Below are 18,530 nucleotides of genomic sequence, written 5' to 3' on the forward strand. Positions count from 1 at the left end.
TGTCAACCTTCTGCTCACACTGAATGAGCAGACTGTGAAGTAACAGCCCCCCACCACAGGTACATAGTGTATTTGGTGGTGTAATCTTCTTTTTCCTTAGCTCAGTAATTTTCTTCTCATATCATAATATAATCTTGTAAAGTATTAACTTTATTCACTGCATGACATTTCATTAAACCTTAACCAAACCATATCCTTGTTACTGGAAATAATGGAAGGTCATTTCCAATTTTCTACTTTTTACGCAAGTAGTCATCACTGGCACCCAGAGCCAGTATTTCTTTACTATAGGTTTCTATAGTAACAATATAAAATATATTGCCAAAGAGCTCTACAAAAAATCTGTACCTATTTATATTCCCTAGCATAGGGTTTTTCTTTTTGAAAGGATCTTGAAACATCTTAATTTGGCCTAGATGCACACTGACTTCCGTATTTAACACAAATATCATTCTATCAAGTAAAAAAATACATTCCACACCTAAGCAACGTTTAAGCCTTCCTTAAGGATAATATACTGATTACTACAGCTGAGGTTTATTGAGGCATGCACCAGGTACCATGTCAAGCGCTTTATATATTTTACCTCATTTAAAACTTTTAATTACCTTAAAAAAAACCTTTTAATTACCTTGTCAAACAGAAATTATTACTTTCTCCAGGTAAGAGATAAGAAAATTCAGGCTTACACAAATTAGGTGGTTTGTTCAGTATATGAGCATCTTATTGTTGCTTTAACAAATCACCATAAACTGGGTGGTTTAAAACAACCAGTTCTAGAACTGAGAAACCTTTAATGGATCGGCAAGGATTTGTTCTTTTGGAAGCTCCAAGAATCTGTTTGCTTGCCTTTTCAAGCATCTAGAGACTGCCCATATTTCACAGTTCATGACCCTCATCACTCTGATCTCTGCTTCCTGTTGTCAAATCTTCTATCAGACCTTTCTGAATTTCTCTTAAACACTTTTTTTTAAAGATTTATTTACTTACTTTAGAGAGAAAGAGAGCAAGAGTGCAGAGGGGGAGGGGCTGAGGGAGAAGGAGACAGTCTTAAGCAGATTCTACACTGAATATAGATGGTCCAATGCAGGACTCACTCTCATGACTCCGAAATCTCGACCTGAATCGAAACCAAGAGTCTGACACCCAACCAACTGCACCACTCAGGCACCCCCCTCCTATATTCCTTTTATGTGGACACTCGTGATTACATTGGGCCTACCTGGATAATCCAGGATTAATTCCCCCTTCTCAAAATCCTGAATTAAATCTCATCTACAAAGCCTCTTTTGTTTATCAAAAGAGATTCACAGATTCCAGAGGTCAGGACTCACATACCTTTGGGGATCATTAGTGTGCCTACTATAGCCAAAATAGAGTTGTAAGAGAGAAAGGTACCAGCTAACTCAAGACCATAAATCAAACTACTACACAATTTTCCAAAGTCAAAGTAGAATAGGAATATCCACAGCAATTCTGATCCAGTAGATATAGAATACAAATTATCTACCTTTAAGTGAGCCTTTTTTTTTTTTTTAAGATTTTATTTATTTATTTGACACAGAGAGAGAGAGAGAGAGATCACAAGTAAGCAGAGAGGCAGGCAGAGAGAGGGGGAAGTAGGCTCACGGCCGAGCAGAGAGCCCGATGCAGGACTCGATCCCAGGATGCTGAGATCATGACCTGAGCCCAAGGCAGAGGTTCAACCCACTGAGCCATCCAGGTGCCCCTAAGTGAGCCTTCCTTTAGAAATTACACAAATATAGAACACACTGTTTTTTAAAGTACTGTAATTTACTCCTTTAAAAATAATCTATATTGGGGCACCTGCGTGGCAGTCGGTTAAGCATCTGCCTTCAACTCAGGTCATGATCCCAGCCCTGCACAGGGCTCCCTGCTCAGTGGGGGAGTCTGCTTCTCCCTCTCCCTCTGCTCCTCTCCCCTACTTGTGTACTCTCAAATAAATAAAATCTTTCAAAAAAAAAAAATAATCTATCCTTTAAGGACTTTTGGCTGATACATATTTGTTTCTTTTTTCTGAAAACTTTTCTTTATAACCTGAACATGTAAGTAGCCTCCTACTTTCCTAATTACATATAACTACCTTATTTGGTATATGTTTAAAATAAATCACAAAACTAAAATACACAGTACCTGGGGGTGGAATCTCTAGATCAGTCGTCTGCTGGACATTAGTACGACCAGGTCTAGGATCAAAAGCAGGAACCAAAGCAGAAAACTGCCTCTTGAGTACATAATCATCATCCCATGTTCTCCGACGTCCTCCTTTAGTTTCATACTCTTCTTCTTCCTGTTAAGATTCCACATACAGATAAACAAGATAAAATTTCTTTACTACAAAAGTGACACGCTATCTTTAAAATGAGGTGGATGTTAAATACTTCTCTATATAGCTATTACACTTCCTTTTTTAGCCATAGTTGTTTGTTTGTTTGTTTGTTTTAATATTTTATTTATTTGACAGAGATCACAAGTAGGCAGAGAGGCAGGCAGAGAGAGAGAGAGAGGAGGAAGCAGGCTCCCCACGGAGCAGAGAGCCGGACGTGGGGCTCGATCCCAGGACCCTGGGATCACGACCCGAGCCGAAGGCAGAGGCTTCAACCCACTGAGCCACCCAGGCGCCCCTTAGCCATAGTTTTTAAGCATAAGATGACATAAGTGTAAATAGGCACATACGTTTCTTAACGATTTAAGCTTACCAAAAGTAAACTGCCTCCATGGTGCTTACACTAATCCACAAATAATAAAATGAGAAAGAACCATATACATACACTGTATCAGTGTCAATTTCCTGATTTTGATGTTAGACTCTAATTAGGTAAGGGGTAACCATTAGAAGAAACTGGGCAAAGGGCACAAAACCTATCTTTGGAATTTCCTGTGACTCTGTGAACTTACAATTATTATTTTTTTTTTAAAGATTTTATTATTTGACAGAGAGAGAGAGAGAGAGGATCACAAGCAGGCAGAGAGACAGGCAGAGAGAGAGAGAGAGGGAGAAGCAGGCTCCCCACTGAGCAGAGAGCCCGACATGGGGCTCGATCCCAGGACCCTGAGATCATGACCCGAGCCGAAGGCAGAGGCCTAACCCACCGAGCCACCCAGGTGCCCCAGAACTTCCAATTATTTTTAAATAAGTTGCTTTTAAAAAATGTAAGTAAATTTTATTATATACTGAATTACATATGAAATACAATGCTTGGAAGATGCTTTAAATAACATGGCAAATAAACATGTTTGACAAAGTGTTGGTAATCATTACAGATGATGGGTTCAGTTCTTGGGGATTCATTGCATTATTCTTTCTACTTCAAGCATGTTTGAAAATTTGCAAAATGAAAGTTTTTTAAAGGAACATTTTCTTCTCTTCACTTTTACTATCAACAAAAAAGATCAATGAATGGTAAATGTTGTAAATATCTGATGTCATAAATAACAATTATGCATGTACTTATATGCACACATAGCCTCTCATATTCTAAACACTTAAATTAACTTATATAACAAATGAAATGGACATATGGTATCTCTGTAATGAGAATGTTTGAGTTTTAGTCCTAGATCCAAAATGTCTACATGTGACCTTTACCAACCACTTCATCTAAAAATTAGGGCTGATAATAACCCTCAAAAGGTTGTTGAAAGGATTGAATTAGTTAATACATGGCAAGTATTAAAACAAAGGCTAGGGGGTGCCTGGGTGGCTCAGTGGGTTAAGCCTCTGCCTTTGGCTCAGGTCATGATCCCAGGGTCCTGGGATAGAGTCCCACATCGGGCTCCTTGCTCAGCAGAGAGCCTACTTACTCCTCCTCTCTCTCTGGCTGGCTCTCTGCCTACTTGTGATCTCTCTCTGTCAAATAAAATAAATAAAATCTTAAAAAAAAAAAAAAAGGCTAGGACTTAATTATTGATATCATTGATTAATAAATGAATCATTTATAATGAATAATTGAATTAATAAATGATTCATTTTATATAAATAATACAATATATTAGTAAATTCATATAAAAACATAATATATAATATGAAATATTTATATAAATATAAATTTTAAAATAATAAAATAAAATTTTATTTATTCATGTTCAGCTAACAGACTAATATTATTAACCCTACTACTATTACCAAACCTGTGAATCTTAGATAATAAAATTAATCATTTTAATAAACGTTAACTGTTACCCAAGGGCCAAGATGAAGTGCTTTCAAGTAAGAAACTCCTTTATGCATTATGCCAGAGCAATCATGGACTCCTTCTAGAATATAAAACCCAAGCAATAAGGGAAATTTCTTTTTGTTTTTCTGGTAGCTTCTCACCCCCCCCTTCAATCCCCATATGTTCTTCTAGGTGTTTTGGTTGATGCTTTACTGTAAAAAGGGAGGAAAATACACAGTAGGGAAGATAAAAATTAAGATATTACCTGCTCCCCAATAGGTCGGCTCCCCGCTCCAGCAGGGACTTGGGGTAGCTGCGAGGTGACAGCGTGGTGTGTTACATCAGAGCGAGAGCCAGCTCGACGCTGCAGGGAGGGACGTCTCAGAATCTGGAATAAGAAAATATGAAGAGACATGTCTAATTATTTGACTCATATACATATATATATATCCCCATTCAGCCTTAACCTAAAACCATCCACCCTATTATCAACTATCATTAAAAAAAACTTCATATTCATTAAGCATCTTCACAAAAATTACAGATTGGACGCTTTACAGTCACCATGCCTCATACACAACCTTCACAAGAAATATGTTACAGTAATATTTGTTTTTATGTAAGACATACTAAAAGAATTTCTTGGGAGTCCTTCACACCATTAAAAAGCAACCTGTGAAATTTTAAAAAATCTAATAACATTTTATAAAGAAAAATAAAAAATATACAAGTTACAATAAGGGTATTTCCAGGTATAAGTTCAGTTTGAAGATAATCGTAGTGGTTAAACATTAAGAGTTCTGGATCACACTTCCTAAGCTTAGGTCCCTACTTTTGTACTTAACTGATAGATTAACTAGGACATATTATTTCTTCCATGTCTCTACCTCACAGCTATAAAGAATGATGAAATAATACGGAGATACTGCCCACAAAACAGTACATACTAAAATAGTTTAACTAGAGTGCCTGGGTGGCTCAGTTGGTTGAGTGTCTGCCTTCAGTTCGGGTCCCAGTTCCAGGGTCATGGGATCGAGTGCTCTATCAAGCAAGGAGCCTGCTACTCCCTCTCCCTGCCACTCCTCCTGCTTATGCATGATCTCTCTCTCTCTTTTCAAATAAATAAATAAAATCTTTAAAAAAAAAATGAAATAGTCTAATTATTGTGAAAGGAACATAAAAATTATATTCTTCAAGATCAGTGCAGTTCTTTACACTTTTAAACCTGTTAAAACATCAGCATGTGACATTTTAGTATTCTCCAAATACAACCAATTTATTCTCTCTTAAAAGAGAATCATAAATGTTCAGATTAAAGGTGCTTTTCTTAATTAACCACATTTTTCATACTCATCCCATATTTTCCTATTTCAAAGTTTAACCAGGACTTAGCTTTTCCTCTTTTCATTTCAATTATAAACATCTTATGTTAGTTAAGAGAATGGGAGACACTCTCTCTACCATAACCTCCTCGTATTCTTGGTCCTCCTGATTGTCATCTTCATTCTCATCATCTTCCTCATCTGGCTCAGGCAAGTCTTCATCATCATCTAACTCAGCTAACAGAGTACTGGCACGACAGCTATCCAGGAAATCTAGAAAAGAAAAACAACAATCTTATTCTCAACATAATTAACAAAGCATTATAAGGTAACTGTGTACTGGTCTTACAAAACAAAGGAAAAATTCAAGAGACAAGTATAAAAACCACACTGACTGATGCCACCCTTCTTCCACCACCACAAATATAAAATGAATGTTGGTCACAAGAATGGTAGAACACAACACAAGATAAAGGATAACCACAAACTAAATCCAAGTCTACAAACTCATAATGAAAAAGATCAACAATATGGACTGGGTTTAAAAATAACAATCCTGGGGAGCCTGGGTGCCTCAGTGGATTAAAGCTTCTGCCTTCAGCTCAGGTCATGGAACCAGGGTCCTGGGATCGAGCCCTGCATCAGGCTCTCTGCTCAGTGGGGAGTCTGCTTCCCTCTCTCTCTCTGCCTGCCTCTCTGCCTACTTGTATCTCTTAAAAAAAAAAAAAATAACAATCCTATCACCAATGTCTGTATCAGCCATAGGAAGCATGACATGACTTGTGCCAAAAACTGTGTTAGGCACCAGATATATATACCTGTAAACAGACATGGTAGGATCTCCCATTCGATCAGTGGAGATGGGGGGAGAAAGGCATTTAAAAAGTAAACAAATGAGGGGTGGCTGGATGGTTCAATCAGTTAAGCATCTGACTTTTTTTTTTTTTTAAGATTTTATTTAGTTATTTGACAGAGGAATCACAAGTAAGCAGAGATGAGGCAGGTAGAGAGAGAGTTGGGGAGGAGCAGGCTCCCTGCTGAGCAGAGAGCCCGATGTGGGGCTCGATCCCAGGACCCTGAGATCATGACCCGAGCCGAAGGCAGAGGCTTAACCCACTGAGCCACCCAGGCGCCCCAAGCATCTGGCTCTTGATTTCAGCTCAGGTCATGATCTCAGGGTCACAAGGCTGCGCCCTACAATGGGCTCCACATGGGGCATGGAACCTGATTAAGATTCTCTTTCTCCCTCTGTCGCTCCCAACCGGTCATGATCTCAAAAGACAATTTTTTAAAAGGAAAATATATAAATAGAAACTGTAAACTATCATATAAGGGAAAAGGCAGAATAAAGTCAATCAGAGAGGCTGGGTTTAGCTATGTGACCTGGCAGGTTAAAAATAACAATTACTTAATGATACTGCCTATGTACTATGAACTAATACATGTACCATCTTTCACATTATCCATATTCCCCCATCCCATGAAGTCTGTGTCAGATAAACAGTCCCACACAATGAAGATGCTGACAAGCTGTTCTGCACGAGAACTGAAAATAGAAAGTAATAATGGGACTAAAACAGGAGTTTTACTGAATATGAAAAAAAAAATTTCTGTGAATAAAAAGACAATACACACTCTATATTCCAAAAGAACATTGAGAAAACAATTTATAATCACTTGGAAGAATCTTTTATCTGCAAACCTATGAACAAAATATATATATTTTAAATCTAATAATTACACAAGATTAAAATTTAATACCTTTTACTAGACGGTTAGTAGAAGAAAGAGGCCTGATACGATATTCAATGAGTTTCTAAGGCACACATTTTTTTTTAACACTTTAATATTCTGGAATCAGAATGTGTCTTACAAGCAATGGCAAGTCACAGCTAAATTGGCAGTATTTTTTCCTTAGTGACATAAAATAATTATAATTAATGGAATCTTAAATTTGATGAAATATATTATCCCTAAAACATGTTAAGGTGCCATCCTGTAATTTAGGACTGGTTCTCATGAACATAATGTGGTAGTACACAAACACACACACACACACACACAATCAATTCCACTTTTGACTAACTATCAAAGGAAAACAATCTGACTTTAGATACTGAAATCCCATCTTTCACATATTATAATTCACTGAAATCAAGGCTTTTTTTAAATCATGATCTTCTCTTTAGCAGAGTATAAGAACATTTAAATAGCTCCTTATTTCATAGATTTGACTGTATCACAGAATCACGCCCCTCAAAACCTGACACAGTAAAAGTCTGCATACAGAAATTATTTTATAATGCAGATGTTCCTCTGATTCTTCAAAGCAGCACCCTTAAAGAGTCCTCCAGTTTTAGAAATGTGAAAAAGGAAATTGTATTCTTCTAACAATAATTTTCAAAAGGCAACCAGTAGCCCTATTTAATATTTTTTCCCACTAACATACCCATAACCTACTTAACTTTCACATGATCAATAAAGCCTAACGTTAACATGTAACCAATGAGTAGAGATGGGCAGAGGGGCTCCATGAGAAAAGCCAGAGTGGAATATAGTTTATTCAATGAATTTACATACTCTGGTATAATCACCATCACCATTTTGCTACATACACATTTAATAGATAAGGCAGACGCAGAGAAATACGATGATTCTCTTAAAACCATAGAACATCAGACCCAATTTTTGGCTTGGAATAGGAAAGGACACATTCAGAGAAAAAAAGAAAACATTAAAGTAAGATTTACATAAAATAGTACTTGAAATATTTGAAATTAACAAATTCAATTTTTTAAAAAAGATTTTATTTATTTACTTGACAGACAGAGACCACAAGTAGGCAGAGAGGCAGGCAGATAGAGAGGAAGGGAAGCAAGCTCCCCACTGAGCAGAGAGCCCGATGAGGGGCTCGACCCTAGGACCCTGGGATCATGACCTGAGCCGAAGGCAGCAGCTTTAACCCACTGAGCCATCCAGGCACCCCAACAAATTCAATTTTTAAAAAGATCAGGCAGGTGCCTGGGTGGCTCAGTCAGTTAAGCGTCTGCCTTTAGCTCAGGTCATGATCCCACCGTACTGGGATCAAGTTCCACAACAGGCTCCCTACTCCACAGGGAGTTTGCTTCTCCCTCTGCCCCTCCCCTTATTCTCTCAATCTCTCAATCTCTCTCTCTCTCTCTCCTTAAATAAATAAATAATCTTTTTAAAACAAAGAAAAGAACCAGCAAGGGCATCAAGGATGTATGAATGTATGTATCTATGTATGCATGGTAAAGGATATTCAACAACAATAATGATCGAAGTGCAACCTTTTTGAAAGGCAATTCAACCACTACTTCTTTTTTAAAAAGTACCTTAAGGGAATACACAACAGTATAATTCAAAGATGCTGATTCATAACAATGTTTATAGTAACGAAAAGGTGTAACTTAAATGTCCAAAATGGAGAATTTATTATATAATGGTCACATAGTCAAACACTGTAGAAACACACTGAACAATGTGAAAATAATTTCACAATGTGAAATTATTATCTCTGAATAAAAAGAGATATCTGGAAAGATAATCCCTTTCTTTGGAAAGAAGAGGGGCCAGGTACTGAGTCCAATCACCAATGGCTAATAATTTAATCATTCATGCTTAAGTCATGAACCCTCTAAACACCTCCTCCCTCCACCCTGACAAATAGAGGATTCAAAGAGCTGTATCAAAGATCCATCCATGGAATGGCAGTCCCCAGACTCCAAAGGCACAAATACTCTTGTGCTTGGGACCTTCCAGACCTCACCCTATGCAACTCTTCCATCTGGCTGTTCCTGAATTATACACTTCTTGTTAGAAACGGTTACTCTAGTAAATAAAATGTTTTCCTGAATCCTGTAAGCCACTTCAGCAAATTAATCAAGCCGGAGCAGAGGGTCATGGAAGCCTCCAATTTATAGCCAGTATGTAGCACAGATGACAACCTGGACTTTCAATTCAGTGTCTGAAGGGGTGGGGAGGTGGTGGTATGGAACCAAGTCCTTTACCTATGGGACGTGACACTATGTCCAAGTAGTTAACGGTGCTAGAACTGAGTGACTGAGTTAAACTGTATGACACGCAGGTGATAGTCTGAAAACTGCTTGGTATAGGAAAACTTCAAAAACATCTGGTAGTCAGTGGTGTTAGCAGTGAAGTGTTCTGTGAATAGAGTGTACAAGAGAGGAGATACACAGGGGGAGTGTTTTTCCTCTTACATTATAGTATACAAAGAATATAACTTCACAAAGCTTATTAATCTCTTACACTTCTTTTCTGATGTCAAATATATTCTAATAAAACTTCATAAGTGCACAAAAGGTAAAAAAGGAGGACACAAAAGTTCCTAGATGTCCGCTTATGATCAGATAATTTAATGTCCCCCATAGCACAGAGTTCTTTCATCTTATATGAAGATGCCATATCTTTAATTAAGAGTGGATAATTATTTTGGGGTGCCTGGGTGGCTCAGTGGGTTAAGCCGCTGCCTTCGGCTCGGGTAATGATCTCAGCGTCCTGGGATCGAGCCCCGCATCAGGCTCTCTGCTCCACAGGGAGCCTGCTTCCCTTTCTCTCTCTCTGCCTGCCTCTCTGCCTACTTGTGATCTCTGTCAAATAAATAAAATCTTTAAAAAAAAAAAAGAGTGGATAATTATTTTCTAATTGACAGTTAAAAACAACATAGCAGGAAAACATACTAAAAGCATCACTACACAAATACCTAAGTATTTTAAACTATAACTTACCATATAAGGAATATTCTGCTTCCTGACCTGTGTCACTCTCACTGGAGGTTGATGTGAGGCTGGTAGTTAAAGTATTACTTAAGGACTGACCAACTGATAAAACTGTTGTTGCTGTGGCTACATTGCTGCTGCTAGTCACACTGGATGTTGACATTGTCACTGTTGATGTGGTACCAGGTGTGGTCAAATTGGGAAAACTCTGAGCACCCATAAGAGGAGAAGCTAAAGATAAAAATGAAGCAAATCAGTACAATTGGTGGGATTGTATAAACCTAAGAAAAACTAGATTATATATTTAGAATGAGATCATGAAACACTAATTATTAAAAGGCTGAAAAGCAACAACTTTGGGAACCCAACTGAAATCCAACTAGGAATCCTTGTTTGTATAGCAGTTATTTTTCCAAAAAATTAAGCCTTGCTTTTTCAAAAACCGAAACAGGCAATGAACTAATTCCCAATGACATTTTCCAAAGGAATTACTTTAACCCATTAGCTTACGTTAGAATTAAATACCTTCCAGAAGCTAGTATCAATTTAGGACCTAAGAAAAAGTTAAACAAGTGTGATGCTCTGATTTCAATTGACGATAACAATATTTAATAGTCATCTATTATCCTCATGCAGCTGAACTTAACAATTATTTTAGAAGAGTGAAAAACAGAAGTGTGTTACTGTTTTATCCTTCTGGATTAAGAGGTTCTTTATCACACCTGATCTGAATTCTTAAGAGATCATGATTCTATAGAACTGCAGATTCCTGAAGTGCTAAATCTGACGTAGTTGTATGTAACACGGTTAACAATCTAGTTAAAGACTGCAGCCAGAACCCACTGAACAAGAAACCCTACTGTACATCCCTCCGAGTGGAAAAACCATTGGGTTCCATAAGGAAAAGCTCACTTACTTGCTGTGCTCATCACATTCCTCCCCAAAGTATTAGTGTTGTTATCACTGCTGCTTCGGCTTAGATTCATGTTGTTCGTGGCATTAGTCCGTGCTATGTTTGCCACTCTCCTTACAAAACTCTCCAAGCTAGATGTTTCTCTTGAGGACAGATTAGGTACACTTGCACTAGAGCTCATAGGGGCCCCAGCAGCCAACAAAGAACTCACTGACAGTCTGTTACTTGCTGAAGAGCTAAGGGGCCGTTGTGAAGCTGCTTCTTTATTAGTTAACTCAGACACTGAACTAACATCAGGAGAGCTAACACTAACAATTCCCATGGATATTGCACTAGACTCCCCAGGAGTGCGAACAGAACTATCGGGGCCTAACTTTCTTTCAGCATTTTCACTTCCCGTTTCCGCTGTTAAGGTGCTGGTGCTTGCACTGGAAGATGACCCTACTTCTGTTTGAGGGACGTTTTCAGCAGATGAAAGAACAACAATTGGTTCATGGACATCAGCTCCTGAAACTATACTGTGTTCCATTACAATTTCTGATCTCCGTTCCGTTTTGGTCGAACCCAAGCTGATGTCGCTGCTACTGGCCACGCTACACACAGAACTGCTGCTTCCTTTTCTACTTGAGGAGCCTGCAGCAGCAGAGGTCTTGTCTGGACAGTTGTTTTTCACCAAGCTGCTCCATGATTGCGTTGTGCCTGAAACAGTGGATGAAACAGGTTTGGGTGATGCCACTGTATCAGGGTCGTACCCTGGTGCAAGCTTGAGGTCAAATTTTCCTTCTGCGCCCATACGGTAAGAGTTTGAGCCACCAGCATCCCAGGTGACATCAATCCAGCCTGGAAAGGGACAGGAGTTTGTGAGACCCAGCAGAAAGCAGAGAGGAGCGTGTCAGACAGTAGCTCCACAATATGGGATCAGCTTTTCATCACTGCTGTACTTCTCTGAATTTCTATAGCCACTTAAGGTCTGCCAACTAAAATTAAATTCTTCCTTTTATTTCTCTTATTTCTGAACTGCATGCTCTGCTGATATCTGAAAACAACGTAAGGGTCATGTTTACATCTATTGGGGTGTCTTTTAAGGGGAAGAACTATTAAAAACTGTAAAAAGACTGATACAAATGGTGATATACTACACCTTCAGTTAAGTACAGATGATATCTAAAAAAAGGTTTTTTAATTGCTAAATGTGATTACGTGGTCAAATGTTCTTTTTAGAAAAAAGTTCTGACTTATCATTAATTTTTATGTTTGGGCTAAATTCTAATAATTGACAAAATATTCATATATTACTGTACAAATTTTAGGTGACCAGCTCAAATAACACTAAGTTAGCATTTCGGTTGTGTTCTCAAAGTTCAGTGGTTACATGGTTTTCTTATGATTAAGTTTAATATATTTGAATAAGCACAGAAAATTCTAAAAACAAAATTTTTAAAATATTGCTAGGCTCTTTATTAGAACCTATAAACTAAAGGTAATAATGTGCAAAGAACTAATGAACATGATATTCAATGTATATTGACTTGCACTTGTAAAACAATACTTGTTCTTTTTAAAAAACAGTAATTAAATTCCAAAAGCAGTAAAACAAATTGCCTAGCAGAATGGAAAATAATGAAAATTTTACAATCTTAGTTTAGTGTTATCAGCTAACTACTTCAGGGAAAACACAACACATAAAAATACAACACGCTTAAGTTTTTCTAAAGTCTTAAAGTACTTCACCTATACACGCAAGTACTCCCATGCATGCGCACACAACCACACACACGTAACAAATTCATATATGTTTATGATGAGGCTCAGAGAGTTATAAGTAATACTGAATCATCTGTGGGGATTATTATCTGCATAGGAGTTCTATGAGAGAAAAACTAACAGCCCTAAATCTACATAATCTAGTTTTGATGAAATTTCAATTACTCCCATTTATTCCATATCCTGAAATAAGTTTGGAAGAACCAACATTTAACCATCTCTTCTGCAACATGGAATAGTGTGAATAAAGGAGAGGCTCAAAAACATCTACCAATTCCAAATAAAAATAGCATTATAGTACATTAATTGGCCCAAAAATATGCTGATAATTTATTTATTTCATAGCAGTCATCAAGATCTGTAAAGGTGGGGCGCCTGCGTGGCTCAGTGGGTTAAAGCCTCTGCCTTCGGCTCGGGTCATGGTCCCGGGGTCCTGGGATGGAGCCCCACATCGGGCTCTCTACTCAGCGGGGAGCCTGCTTCCTCCTCTCTCTCTGTCTGCCTCTCTGCCTACTTGTGAACTCTGTCTGTCAAATAAATAAATAAAATATTAAAAAAAGGAAAAAAGATCTGTAAATGTATGTTCATCTGTCTCACTCAGAAGGCAGGAAGTTATACTTTTTTGTTTACATGAAATCTAACAATTTACCAAAAATACCAGTACAGGGTAGGGACTCATTTTTGTGGAATAGATGGGGGGAAAGGGTTTTTCCACTGACACCTAGATTCTTTAGAAAGGAAAGATATTTGGGGCACCCAGGTGGCTCAGTTAAGCACCCAACTCTTGATTTCAGCTCAGGTTGTGATCTCAGGGTTATGAAATCCGAGCTCCACATCAGGCTCCACACTGGATGTGGGGCCTGCCTAAGATTCTCTCCCTCTCTCTGTGCCCCTCCCCACCAAAAGAAATGGTTGGTTTAGTCAGTGGAGTGTGTTCAGTCAGTGGAGTGTATGATTCTTTATCTTGGGGTTGTGAGTTCAAGCCCTACATCAGGTACAGAGAGTACTTAAAAGTAAAATGTTAAAAATTTGAAAAACGGGGACGCCTGGGTGGCTCAGTTGGTTAAGCAGCTGCCTTCGGCTCAGGTCATGATCCCAGCGTCCTGGGATTGAGTCCCACATCGGGCTCCTTGCTCTGCAGGGAGCCTGCTTCTCCCTCTGACTCTGCCTTCCACTCTGTCTGCCTATGCTCGCTCTCGCTCGCTCTCTCTCTGACAAATAAATAAATAAAATCTTTAAAAAAAAAAAATTTGAAAAAAGAAAGAAAGAAAAAGAAATGGTTGGTTTACTATTTGAAAGCTAAGCACTTCTGCTAACATAATGGTTTCAATATAAGACTCAATATGACCAGCCAACTTGGTCAGCTGAAACTCTACACTAATCCAGTCAGCCAAAAAAGCTTTTCTTATACTAAATTCTAAAATTAAGATTCCCATTTTCCAAGGCAGTCACTTCAGCTGAGTCCAGCCTGAGAAAAATAAACTGCACTCATATACTCCTAACTAGTCCACACACTTAAAAGCCAAAACAAACAATTTAGAATATTAACTAAGTATCATTAAGAGGTCTAAAAACATTTAAAATTTCTGGGTTGAATGGTACTACTGTCATGTCAACTATTATTGGTTTTTATGAATGTGGGCAGTTATATCTTTGCTCATTCACTGAGAAGGCAGGAACAATTTGCAGTTACAGTATAACTGAACAGAAATCGATTAAGTAGGTCCCTTGGATGGCTCAGTTGGTTAAGTGTCTGCCTTCTGCTCAGGTCATAATCCCAAGGTCCTGGGATTGAGTCCCACATTGGGCTCCCCACTCAGCGGGAAGTCTGCCTGTCCCTTTGTTTCTGCTCCTACCCCCTGCTCATGCTCTCTCTCTCACTCTAATAAATAAATAAAATCTTTTTTAAAAAATGCATTAAGTAGTAAGATGATACAAGGAAAAGAATCTCAAAAACCATAAAATCAAGAATGTATTTAGGTAAATAAATGCCTATATCACGTAGAACATGAATATATCAAAATACTAAGTATTAGTCACTCTCCTAAGCACTGTCACCTTTATTATAGCTCTTCAGATATCTCGTTTAAGTTAAGAATATGAACATTTTACTCCTTTTTGTTCTTAATGCCAAGCAAAATTCTTAAGAACACACTACTTGCTAGGCAAATCATTTACGAATAAATCAACCTTTTGAGTATTTATTAAGAAAAAACACTAGGCATTTTAAGTTGCTTCTGGGAATTTAAGAGCAATTTACCACGTGGGTATGAATTTGATTTAAACAACAACAACCCTTACCTTATAAAATATCAAAGTTTAAAATCCAAAGAAAAGCTGGTAGACTGAGAAACGTTAGGAATGTTATTTTAAAACCTAATAATAAACGAAAAGGCTACAATTCTTTATCTATGCTTTATTTAAAAACAGTTGCTAAAAATGTTAATGTTTTTTCTTATACATGACTTATAAAAGAATAAAAAATTACTGCCTCATTCCTATCACACTAACAAGAAAAGCCTAAGAAATCAAAGATCAATGAAAACTTATGAATAATAGACCAAAAAAAGCAGCAGAAAATGTGTCTTTAGAATAGTCAACTTATACTAACTTATTAATCATTTTAGAATACTAGCAATAAGTTCTAAATCAAAACAGAAATTAAAATTTTTCCATAATTCTAAATAAATGATTTTTCCATTTTTAGAGTGAAATCAATACAGTTCTCTAGAGTGCTGGGACATTTATACAATTTGTAAACTATCCCAAAATAATGAAAAATACTTTGTTATTTAAGTACTCCATTCCTACACTAAAATGCTAAGCACCTACTCACCATTATGCAGTTCCCCTGTGACGGTACCTTCTCCTTGTGGGCTGCCATCCTGATCTCTCCATTTCCAATCAAGGCCTCTAATCACACGAGCCCCTGGAACCATGTATTTCAGAACCTGGGAGCGAACTAGACGTCTCTGTCTTCTAAGATTAGCTTCTGCTTCCTTAGCTGCTTTCCCTGTAAAGTAGAAATTCAAGAAATATAAACAGGTCACATTTTATAAAGAGAACTGTTTCAGTAAGTTAAAACCCAGCTTCATCTCTTTACCTAGCTGGTCTTCACATACTCCATTTACAGTGCCATAAAGTTCAAATCCAGAGAGTGACAGGTAGTGGGTTTGTCCACTAGCATTCTTCCCCATCTGTTTAATTCTCACATGTCGCCAACCTTGTTTCTCATCCTTTGGTGGATCAAGAGGCCAGGTTGCTGTTGACCTGTGAATGTGTTAGGAAAAAATGGTGTAATGTTTTAAAACAGATGAAAAGGATGTTTAAGGTGGGGAAGATTTTTTACATAATAGAGACCAACAGAAAAAATAAACAAACTTCCACATTCAGTCTGTTACTGAATTCCACAGTTTGTTACGTAAAAATCAAGATATCAAAGGAGAAAATCAGACATCAAGAAATTAAGTTAAAAATGAAATGTTTAAATGTGTACGATTAATGTCTCATAACTTTAAATGATTTATGATCAATAAAAAGAAATGAAGACAAGAAATAAAACAAGAAATTTTAAGAGTAACAAATATGCCTAGGATGAAAAAGATTTTTTAAAATTCTTGCAAAGTTTAAAATAATATATTATTAAATTTAAAGCCTGAAAATATTATCTATAAATTCAAATATTAAGGAGTTCTCTCCATACTACATGAAATGCAGAAAGTAATTTAACTCTATGCCCTATATTCTCTCAAAATGTGCCACACTGTTCTATTAAAATTTAGCAGGACTAAAATTTTTTGAAATACAGTACTTTTGGGGGAACCTGGGTGGCTCAGTTGAGTGTCAGACTTCTGGTTTCAGTTCAGGTTGTTATCTCAGGGCCATGGGATTGGCAGCATTGACCCCCGTGTTCAGCATGGACTCCTCCCTCTCCTGCTCTCTCTGCCCCTTCTGCACGCACACTCTCTCTCAAATAAAGTTTTTAAAAAGGAATATAATACTTTGTTTTTAAAATATATATATGACCAATATATAAAATTTAGAAAAAGAATATAAAAATAAGAAAAATTTAAAAGTTAGCCATATTTCTTTAAGCAGCAGTAACTACTGTTAATCTGTAGAATATACACATATGTCACATATATACATGTAAAGTTCAGTAAAAAATTAATTCCATTTTTTGTTTTTATTAGTATACTATATTCGGCTCAGGTCGTGATTTCAGAGTCCTGGGATCAAGCCCCGTATCGGGCTCTCTGCTTGGTGGGGAGCCTGCTTCCCCCCCCCCTCTCTCTGTCTGCCTCTCTGTCTACTTGTGATCTCTGTCAAATAAATAAATAAAATCTTTAAAAAAAGGGGGGGGGGATGCCTAGGTGGCTCAATTGGTTAAGCGTCTGCCTTTGGCTCGAGTCATGATCCCAGCATCCTGGGATCGAGTCCCACATCAGGCTACTTGCTCGGCAGGGAGCCTGCTTCTTCCTCTGCCTCTGCCTGCCATTCTGCCTGCCTGTGCTTGCTCTCTCTTTCTGACAAATAAATAAAACCCTTAAAAAAAAATCTTAGGGGCGCCTGGGTGGCTCAGTGGGTTAAGCCGCTGCCTTTGGCTCAGGTCACAATCTCAGGGTCCTGGGATCGAGTCCCGCGTCGGGCTCTCTGCTCAGCAGGGAGCCTGCTTCCTCCTCTTTCTCCCTCTACCTGCCTCTCTGCCTACTTGTGATCTCTCTCTGTCAAATAAATAAATAAAATCTTTAAAAAAAAAAATCTTAAAAAAAAAGTTTTGGTAAAATTATCATTTCAAAGTTTTAATACCTAAATTATAGTACCAAATGATTTTTTTTTTTTAAGATTTTATTTATTTGTCAGAGTGCAGAAGCAGGGGAGTGGCATGCAGAGGGAGAGGAAGAAGTAGGCTTCCTACTGTGCAAGGAGCCTACTTCTTCCGAGTAGGGATCATGACCCAAGCCCAAGGCAGCCACTTAACCAACTGAGCCACTCAGGCATCCCTCCAGTGATATTTTTAAAGAGAAACTTGCTTTAATATTTCACAAAGAAGAGAGCTCTAAGAGCATACAGTCATAAAAATAAACAAAGCTCTTTACTCAGTTTTTCAATTTGCAAAGACTCCTCAACTAACCCTGGTTCATTGAGACTGCAGTCATCAACATGGGTATATAAAGAAGTCCAGTTCTGTCCATCTTTGGATACCTGGAAAACCCAATTTCTCAGGGCAGACCTTCCATAACCACGAGCATGACGAAGTGTATATGCTGATGGTATCACCCAGAGACCCAGATCTATGGCAAACCAGGCATTCTTATCGTCATTGCTATGGCAATTTAAAGCTGAATTATCACGACTTAGTATGTCTTCTAAGCGGCCATATGGTAGATTTCTTCCTTCTGATGATGTTACTACTACAAGTCCATAAGCAGCTGGATTTACCCATTCATATGCAGTTCTAAATAAAATAAAAAAAATTAGTAGTTAACACTATTAAAATAACTGCAATATATTCATACCAGTTTTCCACATAAAATCGTATTTTTTAAAATTCTAAAACTGACAATTTATATTTTCCTTATAAAAATAAACT

General features: G+C 37.6%; 1 protein-coding gene across 6 annotated transcripts in view; it reads right to left on the reverse strand.

The window, feature by feature from the left end:
- Positions 1-18,530, reverse strand: part of HECTD1 (HECT domain E3 ubiquitin protein ligase 1) — a 99,001-nt gene that overhangs the window by 16,951 nt on the left and 63,520 nt on the right. For 3 of the 6 annotated variants that reach the window (XM_004755145.3, XM_004755142.3, XM_004755141.3), the window contains exons 22-29: positions 18,072-18,395; positions 16,041-16,207; positions 15,774-15,950; positions 11,177-12,013; positions 10,270-10,491; positions 5,640-5,773; positions 4,444-4,566; positions 2,155-2,311 (exon numbers count right to left, since the gene is read on the reverse strand). In XM_004755145.3, coding sequence (XP_004755202.1) covers positions 2,155-2,311; positions 4,444-4,566; positions 5,640-5,773; positions 10,270-10,491; positions 11,177-12,013; positions 15,774-15,950; positions 16,041-16,207; positions 18,072-18,395 — 2,141 coding nt within the window. The remainder of the gene's footprint in view (positions 1-2,154; positions 2,312-4,443; positions 4,567-5,639; positions 5,774-10,269; positions 10,492-11,176; positions 12,014-15,773; positions 15,951-16,040; positions 16,208-18,071; positions 18,396-18,530) is intronic. The other 3 variants (XM_004755144.3, XM_004755143.3, XM_004755146.3) reach the window with 3 other exon arrangements.

This window comes from Mustela putorius, unplaced genomic scaffold (genome assembly GCF_011764305.1).
Source record: "Mustela putorius furo isolate JIRA1106 unplaced genomic scaffold, ASM1176430v1.1 tig00003898_pilon_pilon_pilon, whole genome shotgun sequence".
Lineage (NCBI taxonomy): Eukaryota > Metazoa > Chordata > Mammalia > Carnivora > Mustelidae > Mustela > Mustela putorius.